This window comes from Pseudorca crassidens, chromosome 4, assembly GCF_039906515.1.
Source record: "Pseudorca crassidens isolate mPseCra1 chromosome 4, mPseCra1.hap1, whole genome shotgun sequence".
Taxonomy (NCBI): Eukaryota; Metazoa; Chordata; class Mammalia; order Artiodactyla; family Delphinidae; genus Pseudorca; species Pseudorca crassidens.
Window position 1 is genome coordinate 48,995,728 of NC_090299.1, and position 18,419 is coordinate 49,014,146.

The 18,419-nt window shown below is 40.2% G+C and overlaps 1 protein-coding gene across 2 annotated transcripts in view; it reads right to left on the bottom strand.

Moving 5' to 3' along the window:
• Positions 1 to 234: 234 nt before the first annotated feature.
• The window catches only part of ADGRA3 (adhesion G protein-coupled receptor A3), a 118,754-nt gene continuing 100,569 nt past the window's right edge, over positions 235 to 18,419 (bottom strand). For both annotated transcript variants that reach the window (XM_067735642.1, XM_067735643.1), the window contains 5 exons: positions 14,379 to 14,503; positions 13,161 to 13,284; positions 5,218 to 5,363; positions 1,984 to 2,079; positions 235 to 1,846 (listed from right to left, as the gene is read on the bottom strand). In XM_067735642.1, coding sequence (XP_067591743.1) covers positions 604 to 1,846; positions 1,984 to 2,079; positions 5,218 to 5,363; positions 13,161 to 13,284; positions 14,379 to 14,503 — 1,734 coding nt within the window. In that variant the 3' untranslated portion in view covers positions 235 to 603. The remainder of the gene's footprint in view (positions 1,847 to 1,983; positions 2,080 to 5,217; positions 5,364 to 13,160; positions 13,285 to 14,378; positions 14,504 to 18,419) is intronic.

The following is an 18,419-nucleotide window of genomic DNA, read 5'->3' on the forward strand; positions in this document are numbered from 1 at the left end:
CGTTTTCAAAAAAAATTCTGTGAGATTTAAAAAAAAAAACTTGTAGCATATAAAAAACTGTATTTATAAAATACAACAATCCAAAAGCTCTTTGATTTATATGCCATCAGTGGAGCTAATCATGTAAAAATCTGATAACTGATACGTGTATAATTCTCATTAAACTATCCCAATGCACAAACTTCATTAAAATAGCACTAAATGCTCCTAAAATGTAAAAATATAAGATTGACACAATGACAAACACCTATTTATTGTATTACATACAAGCCTGAAATGTTAAGTAGATATTACAGATCCCAAGAAAATTACATTTCAGATTCTCAAAATGTCCTGCTGGTGCTCTGACAACTAAAACAAGCCACCAGAGGGCTTTTAGAGGGTTGTTTTTTTTTAAGAGGGTTTTTTTTTTTTTTTTCAAAATTCATAAAAAAGCAACACGTGGGGGATATAAAATACATAAAATACAAAACTTAGAAGTTTATTCAAAATTCTTTTGAATCCCTAAGGTGGCTGTAAACAGTCGGTTTTTACATGTTCATAGCTTAAAGGAATTTGAGTATCACAGTTTATGTGGATTTCTGCCCAGGAAGCCCACCAATGCTACACAGTAGTTTCGTGTTTCCATAATCCAGTCCTCACATTGCCAGTGCTATCCATACCCAGCAAGGGTCCATCCTGCCCAGTGCTTTTGATTGGTCCGTTCTGAATGGCTAAGTTGAGGCCGTAAGACTTCTGCTGACTTTCAAGTTCAACTACAGTTGGCTTCCTTAATGCATCTTTTTTACTACTAGTTGAAACAGGCTTTTCAAAATTCCTGCTGCTTTTGGGAAGTGTGCTACAAGCATCACTGCTATCTTGTTGAGGCGGGTTGTACTGTCTCTCTCTGTAGGCTAAGTAAGCCCTTCGACTCCGAGAGTGTCCTTCATTACTGCCCGGCCGGCTTTTCGACAGGCCATTCTGCACGCTGCCTTCCACGCTCGTGGGGACGTCATACGCATATTCTCTTAGGACTGTGAGTCTGCTGGCCCGGTGCCCTTTACTTCTGTTTTTATGATGGCGGCTTGGGTGTACGTTTGTTCGAAACGGAACTTCTAAAGGCGCCACATGCATTTTAATATCATTGTCCATCGAATGCTCCGTCAGACTATTGTCAAGCTGAGGCGTGGCGTTCAAAGGTAGAGAGTTGGCATGGCACTGAGCTGCAGCAGCCTGCAAGTTTGTTAATTTGCAGCCCTGGGAGGAGTTTTTGAAGCTCGAGGCACTCTTGTTTGTGCATGAAGATTCTGTGCTGCTGTTGGTGCACTTGGGGGCCTCCCCGCTCGGCCCACTGGAGCTGGGGGGCTGCACATTGACCTGGACCGAGTACGCGCTCCGGCCCGGACAGCAAGTCATGATCCATGCGAGCCGGACGTCCTCCCTGTTGACACAATGGTGAACCACGATGAATGCACTGAGGCTCAAACACGTGGCTCCGAAAAAGAAGCTAAAAACCAAGTCTAAAGGGTAATACAAAGAAACAGCCAAGGCCCCAAACATCCACAAAGCGACATATAAGAGCAAGGTAAGGCTGGCTCCCAAAAGCTGAGAGTGGAAAGTATGCTCATTTTCCAGGGCTGATGTCGAGATGAGGGAGACAGACAGGGAATCCTGATGATTTACTTCGCCATTTTCATTGGCTGCCAGCCTCTGCTGCTCCTCACTGGGTTCCTTCAGCTCGTATTTGCGCTCAGGATGTCTTTTCAACTGAATAAATATGCTTAGAAAGTACATACAGTTTACAAAAGTGATGAAGCTGGCAGGCCCGTAGAAGGCTCCCAAGGAGGGTTCCCATGCCATCCAGCAGCTAGGAAAGAAAATGGGGAACCAGCTCAGATGCTACACATGTCAACACACCGTGTAAGAAACTGCAGTAAACTTTAGTGCTTCGGAAACAGAAGAGAAGCAATCGACTCAGGTACGCAGAGGACACTAAATACTCACTAGGGCGCGTTTGGCCGACTACCGTAATTCTTGATGTTTGCCGCCGCTGTTATGCCACAAACTATCACGGGTATACCGCCACCGATCAGGTAAAACCTAGAAAGGGCAGTGATGGAAATAAGAGCACATCAATCCAATTCATTAAGGTGGATACCTCACAGTATCTCAGTACTGCAGAAGTTATTCCTTAAAGATTCATCACTAGTCCAATAATGCATTGAAGGTTAACACTTAAAGCCTGCTTTGTTAACACTAACATTTTTTAAAGTTCTTATTTACTTTGGATTTCTTTCTTTTAAAAAAGCGTATAAGGTTTCTGAGTTAAGGAAAGCTGATCAGCTCCTGCCACCCTGTGGACAGGCAAAGTAACAGTAAGCTACTACAGGTAGAGCTTCAGTTTATACTTTTTTCTTTTGGGGGAATGGGGCTTCTTTTAGATTCAGCTGATGAAGCAGAAAGTTAGTCCACTACATAATGGACTTTAAGATCTTACTGCGCCACAGGTCAGACTAAATATGTAATGACGTTATTTATTTATTAATGTCCAGCTAAACCTGCATATTCCAGGATGTTCTACTGCGGTGTGTGCTTATCTTCAGTCAGCTGAGATTGGGACAAGAAAGATACCTGGATCCCAGCAACGTCCTACAGCACTCAGGCCCTTCCTGACCCCTTGCCCACAGACTAGCTGGTGCAGGAAGAAATGAGGGAGACAGAGTGGCTGGTCCTATGAAGAACAACTTTTTGCGGGGAGGTACAGCTTCTTTGAGTTCTCTGAAAGGAGAACAGGGAACGTCCTACCCCGGCTAGCTACCCCTGGGTACAGCCAATCTTAATTCTGTATTTGCCAGGTTCAAAGACACAGTCCAAATGCTAACTGGCTGGATAAAGGCAATATTCGTAACACATTTTCCATACATTTTTTCTTAGTCATGCTCACAGGTACTAAAATCCTTCAATATGATATCATTGCTGAAAAAGACAGCTAATTACCCTATAAAACTATAACCCTGTCTTCTAATTTCACAGATTAGAGGCAGGCCAACGTCCGTGGCCCTGCCCTTCTTCCTGCTATGCTAATTCATAGCTGCTTCTTACCTGAAAAGAAGGCATTAGTTCACCCAAATTTATCTCGGGCTCCACATTCCTCTCTGCCACTCCTTCCCCACCCGACTCTGGGACTGCCTGTTACCAAATAACCCTTATTTTGCAGCTGTAAATCTTCTTCTCCACGGCATATTCCTTCCAGCCTATAAGTCTATTCACGTTTTCCCTATCTTCTAAAACTTTCCTTCAACCAGCACCTTCTTTCTTGCTCCCTTTGGTGACAAACCCCTGGAAACAATAGCACCAAGTGCCTCACCTTTGTCACCTTATTGTGAGATGAGGCTGCTTCCACCTACCATGCTACTGAAACCGCCCTCTCTGAGGCCAGCAGACTCAAGGCAAGCCCCACATCCACCTTCCAGGTAGCCGCAATGCTGGGGTTTCTTTAAGCTCAGGGACATGGGGGAAGGAGAGCATCCTAAAGGGTGCGCCTGCAGTGTCTAAAGCAAAGGGGGTACCTGCAGGTCACTAGGGACTGCACAGGCTTTGCAGCCCAAGCCGCCTTTTTGTTTTTAATCACCTAACAGAAAGGAAACCTAACAGAAACCTAACAGAAAGCTGCATGAGGATAGGTAGGATTCCTATCTCTTAGCCAAACGCCATCCCTCAGTTCCTTTAATACCACTGACAGGGGTGTCAAATCACATCCTGCAATCTGACCATGGCCCAGCACTCCTGCTGCCCCTTCCCACCCATGGAACCGCTCTCCCCCGAATCTTCAATGTTTTCTTTCAATTCTTCCCTTTATCTGCTATGGCCCACTGATACGGTCCAGGGATCATTCTTAACTAACTTTTCTCTAGGAGAGGTTGCTCGTTATCAGTGCTTCAACGAATACACGTGAAAACATCTCCTGTCCTGTCCAGAGTACACGTAGCTCGATTTCTCTGCTGAGCGCCAGACTCCCAAAATGTAAACTTTCCACGACAGAGTACTGGTGAGCCCACCTTCCCTGTGCTTACCCTCCCGGAGTTCCCGCATCTGCTTTTCCTCTATGATTTTCTCAGTTGATGGACGCACCATCTGCAGAGGGGCCTTAGCGAACTGGAGTACACACTCTGCAGCCACCTTCGAATCCTGGCACACACCCTCAAATCCAGCTGGCCAGCAATCCTGGAGAAACTGCCTCAGGTGTCTGAACACGTATCCTCTCTAATCTCCATGCCACTGTTCTAGCTGCAGTCCTCACGGGGACCCCCGAATGACCTCAGTGGAATTATTTATATATGCCCCCTACCCTCCAGCATTCCAATGTATAGCCCACATTTTAACCTGGCCCCCCACCAAGGACTGAAACGCAGTTTTCACTCTGAATCCCACTACTGTACACTGTACACCCTAGGTTCCTGCCTCAGCCAAACTGCACTGCTCAAATTTGCTCAGCTCGCCACGGGATCCTGTATCTGTAGTGCAACCTCCATCCCTTGTGCCGGTGGTCAAGCAACTCCTAATAGCCTACCATCCCCCCGCAGAATTAATGGCTCCTTTGTTGATACTTTCAAATAACACATCTCCACTCCAGCTCTTACACAGCTGCAGCGGGTTCTTCTTTCAGATTGTCTCCTCAGACTGTAAACCCCTCAAGGGCAGGAGGTTTTCCTTCAGTCCCTGGCCCAGGGCAAGGTACACATCCAGCATTCAACACACTCAGAGACACTGATCGACTGACTTCTACTCATCCAGCACAAGAATCCATTGACAACAGATTCAGATTGTAATGGTAGGAACAGCATGACCCCAAAACTGTCTTGTCTTTTGTAGAGAATAACCACATGGATATGTACTTGACTAGGTTAAAATCTATCCCATGACCTCAAGGAAATAGAAACAGCTCATATTTTCACAGAGCTTACTCTGTGGCCAGTACCATCTTAAGTGCTTTACAAAGTCAGTCACTTATTCCTCACAACAACTCTGTGAAGGAGAATCATTCCCACTTTGTATGAGACAGAAAGGCATAGAGAGGATACATAACTTCACAAAGCACTCCCAGTTGCAAGGCTACTTACAAGTCCATTTTTTTTACTTTCCAAAATTCACTGAGCAATTTTCTGTTATGACCATGCTTCATTAAATTTAAGATGTAATGGACATTTAACATAAAACAGTACACAAGATATTAGATACCTGAGCATTGGTCTTGGTGGAGGTGGCAGCTCATCAGGATCCTGGCATCTTTTAGCTTTTCTAGTGACTTGTTTGTAGATATTTCGAGCTGTCACTCCCACCCAGAGAACTGTAGCAAGGGTGGAATAATGAAGAATTATTCCAACCTAGAAAGAAGATTGAAGAATACATGAACTAAAACAAACAAAATCCCCCTTTACAATCATAAAGTACAGTAGCTGCCAGTAAACTTTATCAAAAAGATTGGTAAGTTACTTTTGAAAATCTGACTCAAAAACAGTATGAAGGTGTATTCTAATGATCAATTCCTTCACCTGCTGATAAAACAAAGAAAGCACTCTAACAGATGTATAAGAGGATCAAATCAACAGCTGGACCTAGGAGGCCCACAGACTACAACTTATACCCAAGATGACTCTAAATGTATCACGGAATTCACTCCTGGACAATAAGCCAAAGACATGTTACTCATAGATGCTATGTTATAGATTAGAGTTGAGTTCCCAAAGCCCATTTTAAGGAGGGATATAGAAGTCAAGGGTAACTAGAGGGTGGAAGTCACAGCACACAGAGTCAGAGACCTGAGTAGTTCTAATTCAGAGCTTTTATATATCAAAATGGTAAGTGAGCAATATAACAGATTGATTATTTTAAGTGAGTGAGCTCTGAAATCAACAAGTTTGCCTGGTTTTAAAACAAGAATCAACCCCTTATGACACCTTAGCAAGCTTGCATAACATTTCAAGCATTGTTTTCCTCATCTGTAAACTGAGAATATAAAACTACCATGAGGCTTTGAAAAAGACAGTCTATATAAAACATTTAGCACATCGCCTGGTCCCTGATAAGCAATTAAAAATACGGCAATATTTTTATTATTACTTATTAGGAGTATGGTTTTAAGAAAATAATGTCAACCTTACTGAAATTAATGTTTCTCATTTGAACAGTGGAAGGATTAGCAATAACCATCTCTAGGGATTTTGTAGGGACTGAATGGGCACAAGACCTGAGACATAATAAGTGCTTGATAAATGATGGATAATTGAAATATATGTAAATGACACCAAGTTTCTTCCCAGAGGGGTGATGAGGGGCATGTTTATCATGTAACCTGTGTTTGAAGCAACACCAGTTAAAGATAAAATTCTAGATGAAGATATGTATGGGGCTAAGAGAGGTTTAAAATCTGTTTTTAAAAAAATAAGTACGTGGGTCATTGGAGCAGAAAGGACATAGTTCAGCTTTCTTATCTAACTACTTACTATCTTTTTGATTCTTTCTTCTTACACAATGATTACAGGTAAAATCCTATTAATGAAAAGCTCCAAGGGGAAAAAAAATTTGCTTTTAAAGGATGGCTCTCCAATTTCAAGAAAATCAAACTGATTGACATTATCAAACCTAGGTCAGTAACAGAAGCATTTAGACTGCTGCCTAAGGCTCATTTTAATGAGAACCGATCTGCAGTTAAACATGGTGACATAAAAGCTCAGGTATTATTTTGCAGGGCAAGATACTAGGGTGGTCACTGTCCTCTTAATGACTGGAAGGGCTAGGAGGGTGGATCCAGCCCGGCCAAACCAAAGCGGTCAGAGTATCTTCTTATTAAGAAGAAAAGTGGCTCCTTGGTTCTCGTTAGTTTTACTGACTGCACTATAAAAGCAAAATTTACAGATATAAGTGGAACAAATAGCATAAAATAACCCTTTGAGCTACCTGGAGTCACACGAAATATTGTAAATAAAAATAGTATCCTTGGATTTGGTGCATAGAAACCAAACATTCAAAACAAATCACTGATATTGACTCAAAATGGTATACTCTACTGTTGCTAGTTTTCTCTGACACAGAGGTCAAAAGAATGAGACAGGGCTGTAAATAAGTTTAAAAACAGAAGTTAAAAATACTTTCAACGGAGGTGCAAGATGGAGAATTTTCTTGTTTTAGATCTAAGAGGTAAAACTCAACCTTTAGATTTTGAAGTGTTTCTTATGGCATTTCAAAACATGCAGAAGAAGTTTGCACACCTGAAAGATACTGAAGTCTTCTAGTTAAACAATTATTACCAATAGTGGAATTTCAGGAGTCTGATGTCACCTGCTAACAGTCACATAAGCAAATCACCGAATATTCCACAAGAACCGGAATAAAGTAGCAGGCACTGAGAACTAGCAGAGAGGGTGTTCCTGTCTTTTGAAAGGAGGGAGGTGCTTCCTATTTTATTCTCCATCAGACACTTGGGCTATACTTGACATATAACCTCACTGTCACAATTTCTTCCAAATAAACAAGAAATACATGTGGGAAATCTGTAACCAGTTTGGAAATAAACAATCTAATTCATTAGGGCATGTAGACAATTCATTAAATGCAACAGATTAGAACTGAAGAAAGTCACCTTACCTCAGGGACGACAATAACCAAAGTTGCAAAATGGATACAAAATACTCATCCTGAACAGTCGCACTTTATATACTCGTTACCTAACCATAAACTGCTCACATACCAGAGACCAGACATTGTAACAATTGGACTTTTAACCACCAATAAAACTGCAATCATACAGCATGCACAGCCAAGTGTGCAAAAACTGATCTTTAATAGTCAGATATGAATATATATAAAAATTAAGAGCTTCCACTTTTGAACGCCTGCTATGTATCCCAAAGTGTATCAGACAATTTTGTGCATGCTTCTATTTCATCCTCTTAGCATCCCCATTCATTTAGCATTACAGACAAGGAGGCTGAGGCTGAAAGAAGTTAAATCATCCACCGGAGGTCACATGGTCAGTGGCAGGGCTGCAACTCATAGTAGACCCCTCTACTCTGCGGGTCCTCTCTAAACAGGCAAGCACAGTTATTGGGGTGGGGTGGGGGACAGGACACACAGAGTCAAAGAGACTGTCGTCTGAATCAGGCCTCTGCCACCCAAAGGCCCTAGTGACTTGGGGCAAGTTTTTTCAATTCTCTAAGACTCAATTTCTGTACTAATAAAATCTGTGAGTAAGAAATACTTCCTAGGGTTAATATGAAATTTAAGATGACAAACTTGCAGTAGTTGGCAAGTAGAAAGCTCTTAATATCCTACGGGTTGAATCTTTCCCAATGCATCTCACATGCCACTGCAGCGGTCCTCTGGATAAAAGACATCAGAGAACACCTGAGAAGGTCAGCTGGCACGATATTTAATAGATTAAATCATGAAGTGGTAGAGCAACAAGGTAACTTAAATAAGATCCAGCCAAATCCTTTCACTGCAGAGCTAAGGAAACCAAGGACCGGAAAATTAACGCTCAAGCAGTTATTCGGCAGCCCGGCACGACCCAGAACCCAGATCCTTTCCCACCTTGAGTCAACAGTCCCTTCTACTCTATCACTCAGCTTCTCCGTTCTCCTTTGGATCCTCTTGCAAAAAGAGAGTTCAAGGCTATAGAATGTGTCCACGGCACCACCCAGAACGGATGACAAAAGCAGCAGAGGGGGAAGTACCTGGCCGGTGGGGCATTTAATAACCTCAACCAATCACTTCGGGGAGGAACCTGTATTAGAACCTGTCCACACTGTTCATAAAATACGTGAGCTCTGAAACGGAGAGAAGCCAAATCTACACCGATCATGTGCACATACAAAAACTGCCTGTGAAAGGTGGACACTTTAGGGTTCAGTTTTAGAGGTGGAAGAAGAGCCCAAGAAACATGAAGCCCCTACTAAGGTTAGGCAACTAGTCATACGGGCTGTTCTGGCAGACACAGCTGGCTACTAACTGAATTAAGTATTAGAATAACAAAGTGAAGTAAGTCATGTCTGGGTCAAAAATAACAAGAATGATGTTATGTCTTTCACAGAGGAAGGAAAGAACACTGTTAAAAAGAAAAAAAAGAACAGAAGAAAACAACATATAAAACCTGTCCATCCCCCACCCTAGCTTTTCTGGGTAAATCCTTAACTAACAGACATCTGTTATTGAGACTCTAATAACTCAGTGCAATTCCTGCCCTTTTCATTCTAGAAATGGTACAAAATACCATTCAGGATGATGAAAGGCAGTCATCTTTACTATGGCCTCTTTCTGTTCATTTCCTTAGTGAAATAAATTTGTCTATTCCAAGAAATCAATGAATATTTTTAGATAGAACTGAGACTATTACTACCATTGTGTGCTGAATACACTCCTAATTGTTCATGCTCAAAACAGCTCCAGGTGGAATGATTTCTACTATTAGCAAACAGAGGCCTTTTTTGTTCATTTATCCAATATCTGCTGAGCACCTACTATGCGTCAGGTCTTACACTGATTCTTGGATAAACACTGGTGAATCGAATCAATATAATTCCTGCTCCTGTAGAGCTCTGAGTCCAGAGACAACAAACAGGTAAACAACAGTCAGTCACAAAGTTTTGTAGGCACCATGGAATTTTAATAAGCACCAGAGGATAATGAGGGGAGGGGGGTGGAGGGACTGCATCTCTGAAACAGTGACAGTAAACTGAGACCTACAAAGTAAGTGGGAGTGGGCCAGGTAAAGAAGGGGAGAAAGACTGAGAAAAGAGAAGCACTGTTTTTTGTACATGTATTAAGTTGGTCCGAGATCCGTTACCTAACTTCTCATAGGCTCCCTAACAAATTTGTTTTCAGATGCATAGTAATGGCCTGAAACAGGGAAATATTCTGCACTGCTAAGAGGTAATTATATCAATAACAATAGTAGTAATAGCGTCTAACTGAGCATTTACTGTATGCCAGGCACTCCTGAGTCATTTAATCCACTCAATTCTTATGTGCGCGCACGCACGCGCGCATACATACTTTCAATTGGATCTCATGAATACAATATTGGATTAATCATCAGCCTTAGGTTAATGACCATCCTAATGACTGGGCCAAGCACAAAAGCATAGCCTGCCTTTATTTAGTTATTTAATTACCTATTGCTAATAATAGGTGTCCAAGAATCTTTCAATAAGACAAAAAGTAAGATCTTGACAAAAACCTGTATCAAACCATATGGTCCCCTTCACCCAAGGTAATCATCACCCTGTATCCTGTGTTTATCATCCCTTTGCTTTCCTTTTTTATACAGTTTTGTTGCACTTATATATTTTCATTAAAAGTGTGCTGTTTCATTTTAGTTACATTCACCTTTATTTTAAAAAAAGATAGCAGGGTGAATGTCACTTACGGGACTTAATTTTTCACTTATATTCCTGAGATTGACTCACACTGCTATGCCTTGTTGTAATTCATTAATTTTGACTCTTGTGTAATATCACCGTTTATTCATTCACCCTCTCAGTGATCGACACTGGGGTTGCTTCCAGGTTTCTGCTACTGTGTAGAGTGCTGCTATGAATATTCACAGGCACACGCCTGTTCCACGTGTGTCAGCTCACTCTGAGCCCAGGAGTGGGACTGTAGGTCCAGGGTGTGTGAATGCTTACCTTTAGAAGGTAAAGCCTCCTGGAGTCATCCGCTTACATTCCCACCATGTATAAATAAAACATGTGGATCCACATGTTCTTCAATACTTGGCATTGTCAGGCTTAATTTTTCTGACAGAAAAATGCATAGTATGGTAGCTATCTGAATTTGCATCTCCGTGACCACCAATGCCATGGAACATCTCTTCAGGCGTACCCTGGCCCTGTGTTTACTCTGCTGTCTGTCATTCTCGCCACTTTTCCACAGTGCCGTGTGTGGCATTCTCACTGATTACAGTTTTTAACATATATATATATTTTTTTTATTCTAATGCTCTGTCAGTGGTTATGTATTGGGAATAGTTTCTTCTAATTTGAAACTTGTCTTTTCACTTTCCTTAGGAATCTTAATTTTTCAAAAAGATCTCATTTTTAATTTAGTTCAATGTATGTCCTTTCTAGTCATATTTAAGAAATCCCTCCTTATCCCAAGGATTATGCTATTTTCTAATATAAATGTTCACTCTTTGGTTTGGACTTATGTAAGTTTTTAATCTACCCAAAGTTGACTTTTTAAAAATGGCTTGAAGTATAGAGCCATTTTAATCTTTTTCCAGATGGATTTCCCCAGCTCCCTTAACTGTACAGTGGTCTGTCTTTACCCAACTGATGAGGCAAGTAACCGCTGTCTTGTACCAAAGCTCTGCGTGGGTCTGCTTCCAAGCTTGCTCTTCTGTGTTGGTCAATTTATCCATCCCTACACCAAACACTACAGTTTTAACTACAACAGCCTCAAAAGTTTGGATCATTAGAAGTTTTCCTATTCTACTATTTTCCAGAAGTGTCCTAGCTATCTTTGGTTCTTCTTTACTTTCATATAGATTCAAAGACCATTTTATTGAGTTTCATGAAAAATTCTCTTATCTATAGGTTAATTTAGGAGGAACTGCCACCTTTCTGATTTTAATTCTTCCTATTCTTGGACCTAATGTATCTTTCCATTTATTTAGGTCTTCTTTAATATATAATAAATTTTTACCTGCAAATCTTGAACACTTTTTATTATTTCGAAGTACTTGATATTTTTTGATACTATATAAATGATACCTTCTCATTGTTTTCCCATAGTTGCATTTCTGCATACTAGCAGCAAAATTTTGTACATTAAACTACATTTTAAAAAAACTACATTCACTTTTGCTAAACTTTCCTATTTTTTTCAAATAATTTACCTGGAAATTATTTTAGCTTTTTTAATATAAATAATCACATCATCTGACAACAACTCGATTATTATTCCCAATTTACAGGTGAGAAAACTGAAGACACAAAAATGTTACATATTGAAATCGGGATCTAGAAAAGATAATTGTATTCCTATGTTCACTGCAGTGTTACTCACAACATCCAAGAGTTGGAAACAATCTAAATGTCTATCGATAAAGAAAATGTGATGTATACATGCAACGGAATATTTACTCAGCCATAAAAAAGGAAATCCTGTCGCATACTACAACATGGATGAACCTTGAGGACATTATGCTAAATGAAATAAGGCAGTCACAGAAGGAAAAATACTGCATCATTCCACTTATATGGGGTATTTACATAGTCAAGCTCACAGAGACAGGAAGTAGAACGGTGGCTGCCAGGAGCTGAGGGGAGGGGGAAATTGAAGGTTGCTGATCCGTGGGTATAATTTCAGTCATGCAAGATGAAAAAGTTCTAAAGATCTGCTGTACAACATTGTCCTTATAGTTAATAACTGTACTACACACTTAAAAATTTGTTAAGAGGGTAGATCTCATTATGTGCTTTTCTGCAATTAAAAAAAGTTAAATAAATTGCCCATAGAAACACTGGAAACAGGAGAGCTGAGATCCAAATCTAGGTAGTCTGAACTCAATACTCTGTGACACTGCTTGCTATCATGTACATAGAAAAGAGTATGCAAATAAATAAAATTTTACGTATTTCCTATTCACATATTAGTTTTGATTTTTTATACTTACACTGCAAAAATACTGTTTACTAAGGCTACATATGTAATAATTTATTTGAAATTAAGAGTTGACCATATTTTTAAATTCTTTATATGTACCACAGGTAAAAAGTTTCTCATTTTTACATCTTACAGTTAAAATTTTTTCTAATTCCTACTATTTTCATAAATAGATAAAATAATTTTTAAAATCCTACTGTCGGAAAATGTCACTTCTCTTTCAATCATAGTCAGGATTTTATAAATTTTTTTAATTAAATGTTTGGCATTATAACAGGCATGACAAGTAGCACAAAATTCCCCAAGACAAAAAGACAAGCTCCATAAGTCATATATTCAGTTGTGAAACGATAATTCAGAATTTGAAGTATACTGGTAAACTGTTTAAGTGACATACAGTTTGACTTTAATTAGCTAAAGAAAAAAGCTTTAAAGAAACAATTTTCCTTTTATAGTTAATGAAACATGACATTTCTAATAGCAAATTTTTTTCATTTCAGTTTTTTACTTTGACTTACTGCTTGGCAGACGCTGGCATTTCTGGTTTGAGTTACTCCTCCCACAAAGATCACACATGTCAGAAAAATATGAAAGCATAAGTTCACAAGCATGTGCCAGCCTTTGAGACTGATTCTAATCAAACTGTTAAAAGAAAAGGGAAAAAATAAGACCCAGGTTAGTATACTTGAAGCTGGACATCTTCAAGTTAACATTTCCAACTCATAACAGGCCAGATGTAAACGTTTAAACACTTTATTAAAACATACTATCAGACACACACACACACACACAAACACACACACACACACACACACACACACACACACAGGGTTTGAGAAATCACTCAATACAGTTTCTTAACATTTAACTTTTCAGTACAGTAAAAAAGACAAGTCAAATGGAACTACTACATCCTAAACAGGCTAAACAAAATCTCCATAATAAGAAATATGTGAGCTTTTGTTAGTTACAATGTCTTATGACAGATGGATTACTTGTTTGCTTCCCAGAGATTTCTGCAAGGTGCCAAGCTCTATTTTTCCTGACTTACTAGGATAACATGGTCTAAATGCCCAGTGCATTTCTTCCTGGCCTTTCATAATGAAATGCTGAAGTCTCTCTTTTTTACATCAAAATCTCCTTGTTTCTTAACTAAATATCAAGAAATGTCACATATGTCCTGCTTAAAGAGGAAAATACATTCTAGCAAAACCTCTTGTAAAGTGAATTTCTGCTTAGAAAATCCTTTCAGCTCATTATTTCTCACCATAAAATAAAAATTTCTATAGCTTTGCCTCCAATTAACAAAAACCATATCCCACACTTAAATTCCACAAACATTCTTAAATGCTGTCTATAAAAAAGAATATCACAACAGGCAAGAATTTATAAAACAGAAATAATACCACAGTCTGGTTCTGGGAGACACATCTGCAGGTAACCAGGCTCCACCTTATCTCCCCCCCATGCCCCACCCCCCAGCCACCAACACAGACTTCCCATATTCTTTCCCAGGTACAAACCCAGCAAAGTGACTGAGTGCTGTAGAAGATGAATTTACCATCACAGGCACTAATTATTTATGTCTTGAATTGCATGAAGTGAAGAAGGCCTGTAGGTATTCTGAAGTAATCGTCCTTACTTTGGAAGGATAGCATGGTATTAAACTCAGTTTTATCCTAATTAAATGTGAAATAAACTCCACAGACCTCTATTCACAAAGTGTTATTTCTTACCTGTGATGGTATATGTAACTGACGATGACCACTAAGAGGCAGAAGAGAAGAATGACAGCCGTGGTATAGACCACAGGGTGCAAGAGATTGGCTGCCTGGGTATAGAGTTCAGATCCCGTCAAATCCTAAGGGGGGGAAATGAAAGCATTATTCTAGGAGCACTTCTCTGGACATCTAGTTACTGAGATTTTCTCAGTGACTAAAACCTACCGATAAACAGAACTCTGGCCCTTACATCTCTTCATTTTATTCAAGGACTATGGTTCACGCTATTTTCCTCACACATTACTTTGCCCTCCTAACTCCCATGTGTTAACTACTCATGCAGTGTGTGTATACACATACACTCACACATACACACACACTCTTGTCTTACCATAGACCATCTGCTTTACAAATCTGAATACTGACTCTCCTATGAGGGTAATGGAGAGAGAACAGCAGTGATTTAGAAGGGCAACCACAGACTTCATCCTTTTTGATGCCCTTTCACCCACTTATCACTCTGTGCATTCACCAGCTGATAAAGCACAAAGCAGCAGCATCTTCAAGTCAATAAAGCCTAAATAGATCTCTCTAACCTCCCACAGTCAAGTTCAACAAATATGAATGAACCAGACATGGTGCAAAGCACAGGGACAGAGTGGTAAACCGTGGTTCTTGCCCTTGAAGAGCTGAAAGTCACAGGGCACTAAGATGCACAATCAGATCACAGTAATGTTTGATGAACAAGAGAGCAGCCCGGTGATGGGAGCAAAGAGGTCAAAGATCAGTTAACAGTAAATAATAATAGCAAATCACTTACATAGCATTTACTATAATCCAGGCACGGTGCCAGCACCTTACACAGAGTAACCCTATGAGCTGGGTATATTGTTAGCCCATTTCATAGCCTGAAAAACTGAGGCACAAAGAGGTTAAGTGCTGGGAAGGAGGATTAGATCCAAAAGAGCTTGGTTACCAAGGTTGTGATCCCAAAACCAAGGCAGACAGTGCCTTCCTAAAATGAAAACAGTGGATAGCTTAATGCTTCCTTCCTTATAAAGGACCAAAGCAGGCTGGGAGGACGCCTGCACCCAGGCCGGACAACCAGGGTTTCAGGGTCAAAGCTGTAGATTTACCAGATCCTAGCACTAAACTCTCTTTCTAAACTGATTCTGAAAGCTGCAAAATGGTCAGCTGGATGTGAGAAGGCGTTCATAATGGGTGCACCTCCAATCCGGAAGTTCTTGAGACAATTCCGGAAACTAGAAAAACTAGATGAAAGACAGGAGGGAATGGGTGACAGACAAGGACACTGAAGACGGGCTCAACGGAGTAGGGAAGGAAGCAGCACATTTTCCCATAGAAGAATCAGAGACTGACTGTATAATTACAGATCCAAAAAGATCCTATTAGAACACCTTAACAAGCCCCTCACCGTAACAAATTACGAACAGAGGCCACGGAGCCTGACAAAAATCAGAGTTAATGGGCAACTGTGAGATACCACACAGAAAACTGCATTCCAGCCCAGGCACTCGACCCCACTGTGATGAGTCTCGAACATACAGTCCTTCTCTTTATTCGATAAATGTTAACTGGGTACCCACCATGGCAAGGCGCTACGCTAAGCACTGGGCATCAGCTAAATGCAGGACCCTCCAGGGCTGACAGTCTATAAACTAAGACTCGAAAAGGAAAATACAAGACAAAAGCCTACCGCCACCATTCTGAACCTGCCCTTGTGAGATGCCCGCGGGATCGGTCTATGGTACACAGCTTCAAGGTACTTGCATTCTGCTAAAAGTCCAGAATATTAGAGGAGAAATTCAAAAACTACTAGGGCAACTGGAACCAGTTAAACGCTAGCTGGAGTGCACACATTTCCCCTCGCTTCTATGAAAAGCTCCTCTTCCCATGTAGACTAAATAATTGAGGATAAACTTTCAGTGTCCAGAATGTGGTCTCTAGACTCTTTCCGTGCGCTGCCTGCTTTCCATTTCCTCCAGGAAATGTTCAAGAATACGTCACCACTTACTAGCTGTATGATTTGGGGCAGTTACTGAGATGGAGATACCACAATTATCTCATCTGGCAGGATCTGAGGAAGGGGCAGAAGGTGTGTACGCGTGTCTTCCACCAGCCTTTGCAGAGAATAACAAGACACAGGCGGCTGGATATTATCTAATAAAACATCAAAGTGCCAGCTCAGTTCTCAAAATATGTCATATACAATATTTACATTTAAAAGAAATTAGGGCTTCCCTGGTGGCGCAGTGGTTGGGAGTCCGCCTGCCGATGCAGGGGACACGGGTTCATGCCCCGGTCCGGGAGGATCCCACATGCCGCGGAGTGGCTGGGCCTGTCAGCCATGGCCGCTGAGCCTGCGCGTCCGGAGCCTGTGCTCCGCGACGGGAGAGGCCACAACAGTGAGAGGCCCGCGTACCACAAAAAAATAAAAAAGAAATCAGTCGTTTTTCAAAAGCCAAATGTGATATAGTATGAGAAAGAAGCTAGATGTTGACACAGAGGACCCAGACTCTTAAAATTCCAAGGTAGGACTGCAGGAAGGAGCAAGTACTATTGACTGGTCACACAGAGCACTGCTTCTGCAGGGGCATTTTTGTTGTCACAACAAACTGAGCTTCCCAAGTGAAAGAGAACCTCTACTGAGAAAATGACCTTTGGAAAGGTGTGAAGAGCCAGAGAGTAAAACGGTTTAGGCTTTGCGGGCCAAGAGCAAATTGAGGCTATTATGCAGGTACTTGTTAACCACTTAAAATATAAGCATTAAAAAATTAAAAACCACTCCTAGCTTTCCAGCATTTAGAACATCAAGCAAACAAACAAATGGCAGCTGACTGGAACAGGCCTGTGGGTCAAATGTCTGCCAGGGTTTGCAGACCCGCTGCCCAGTATAAAGGAAACAGATCAAGTTAAGAAAAACCTCCTATCTTGATGACAAAAATACAAGAGAATACTATTTAAAATAACTGCGAAGGTCGGGATAGGAAAGAAGAGAAGTTAAAGATTAAAACAAACGAGGTAAAGTAGAAATCCGAATCAAAATGATTTTCAATTACATCGGTCAACAATATAGGCTTTGTGATACTATAACGAAAACATTGGTGAATGGGGTCAAAAGGTACAGATTTCCAGTTATAAAATAAAGTCCTGGCAATACAGCGTGCAGTATGGGGATTATACTTAATAATACTATATTGCATATTTGAAAGCTGCTAAAAGAGTAGATCTTAAAAGTTTTCATCACAAGAGAAAAAAATTGTAACTGTATGGTGATGGATGCTAACTAGGCTTACTGTGGTGATCATTTTGCAATATACACAAATATCAAATCGTTACACTGTATACCCGAAACTAATACAATGCTGTATGCCAATTATACCTCTACTTTAAAAAATTCAGTATCTACCTGTACAGGGAGAGGAGGTGACATCTCAAATACCCTCAAATCCTATAATTTCACTGCTACCTATGATTCTTCCTTTCACTCTTTCTCTTTTTATAAATGAAATCACTTATATTAAAAGAATTACTAAATACATGGTCCATAAATGGCCACTAGGAGACACCCATGAGAAAAAAAGTAGAAGTGTCATTCAGTTTGCAATATAGTGATATATAAGATAGGAAAAGTCTGTGCCTCTGGTGCTTACTCAACAGTCCATCACTAAATGGTGATCCTAGTCACTCTCTTTTATATGGTGCAAAGTTTAAGAAAATAGGCCAGAAAACGGAAAGTAAAGTTTTCCACCAAAATAAACTGCATCAATTCAGAGAATATTAGAATACCAGAAAGTATGTTAAAAACTGCAAAGATAGTTATTATTAAGGAACTGAATAAATGGAAGAAGAGTTTTTGAAATTCTTTGTTTACTTGACAGAGATTCACACATTTACAAGGGTTTACTTTTAGCCTAAGAATTACTAAATATGAAATTACTGGCAGTTTTAAATAATTCGTTATCATCATATCAATAATAAGAATAATTATAAATCAGTAATTGTTTAAACTCACCAGGATCTGAATAATGGAAG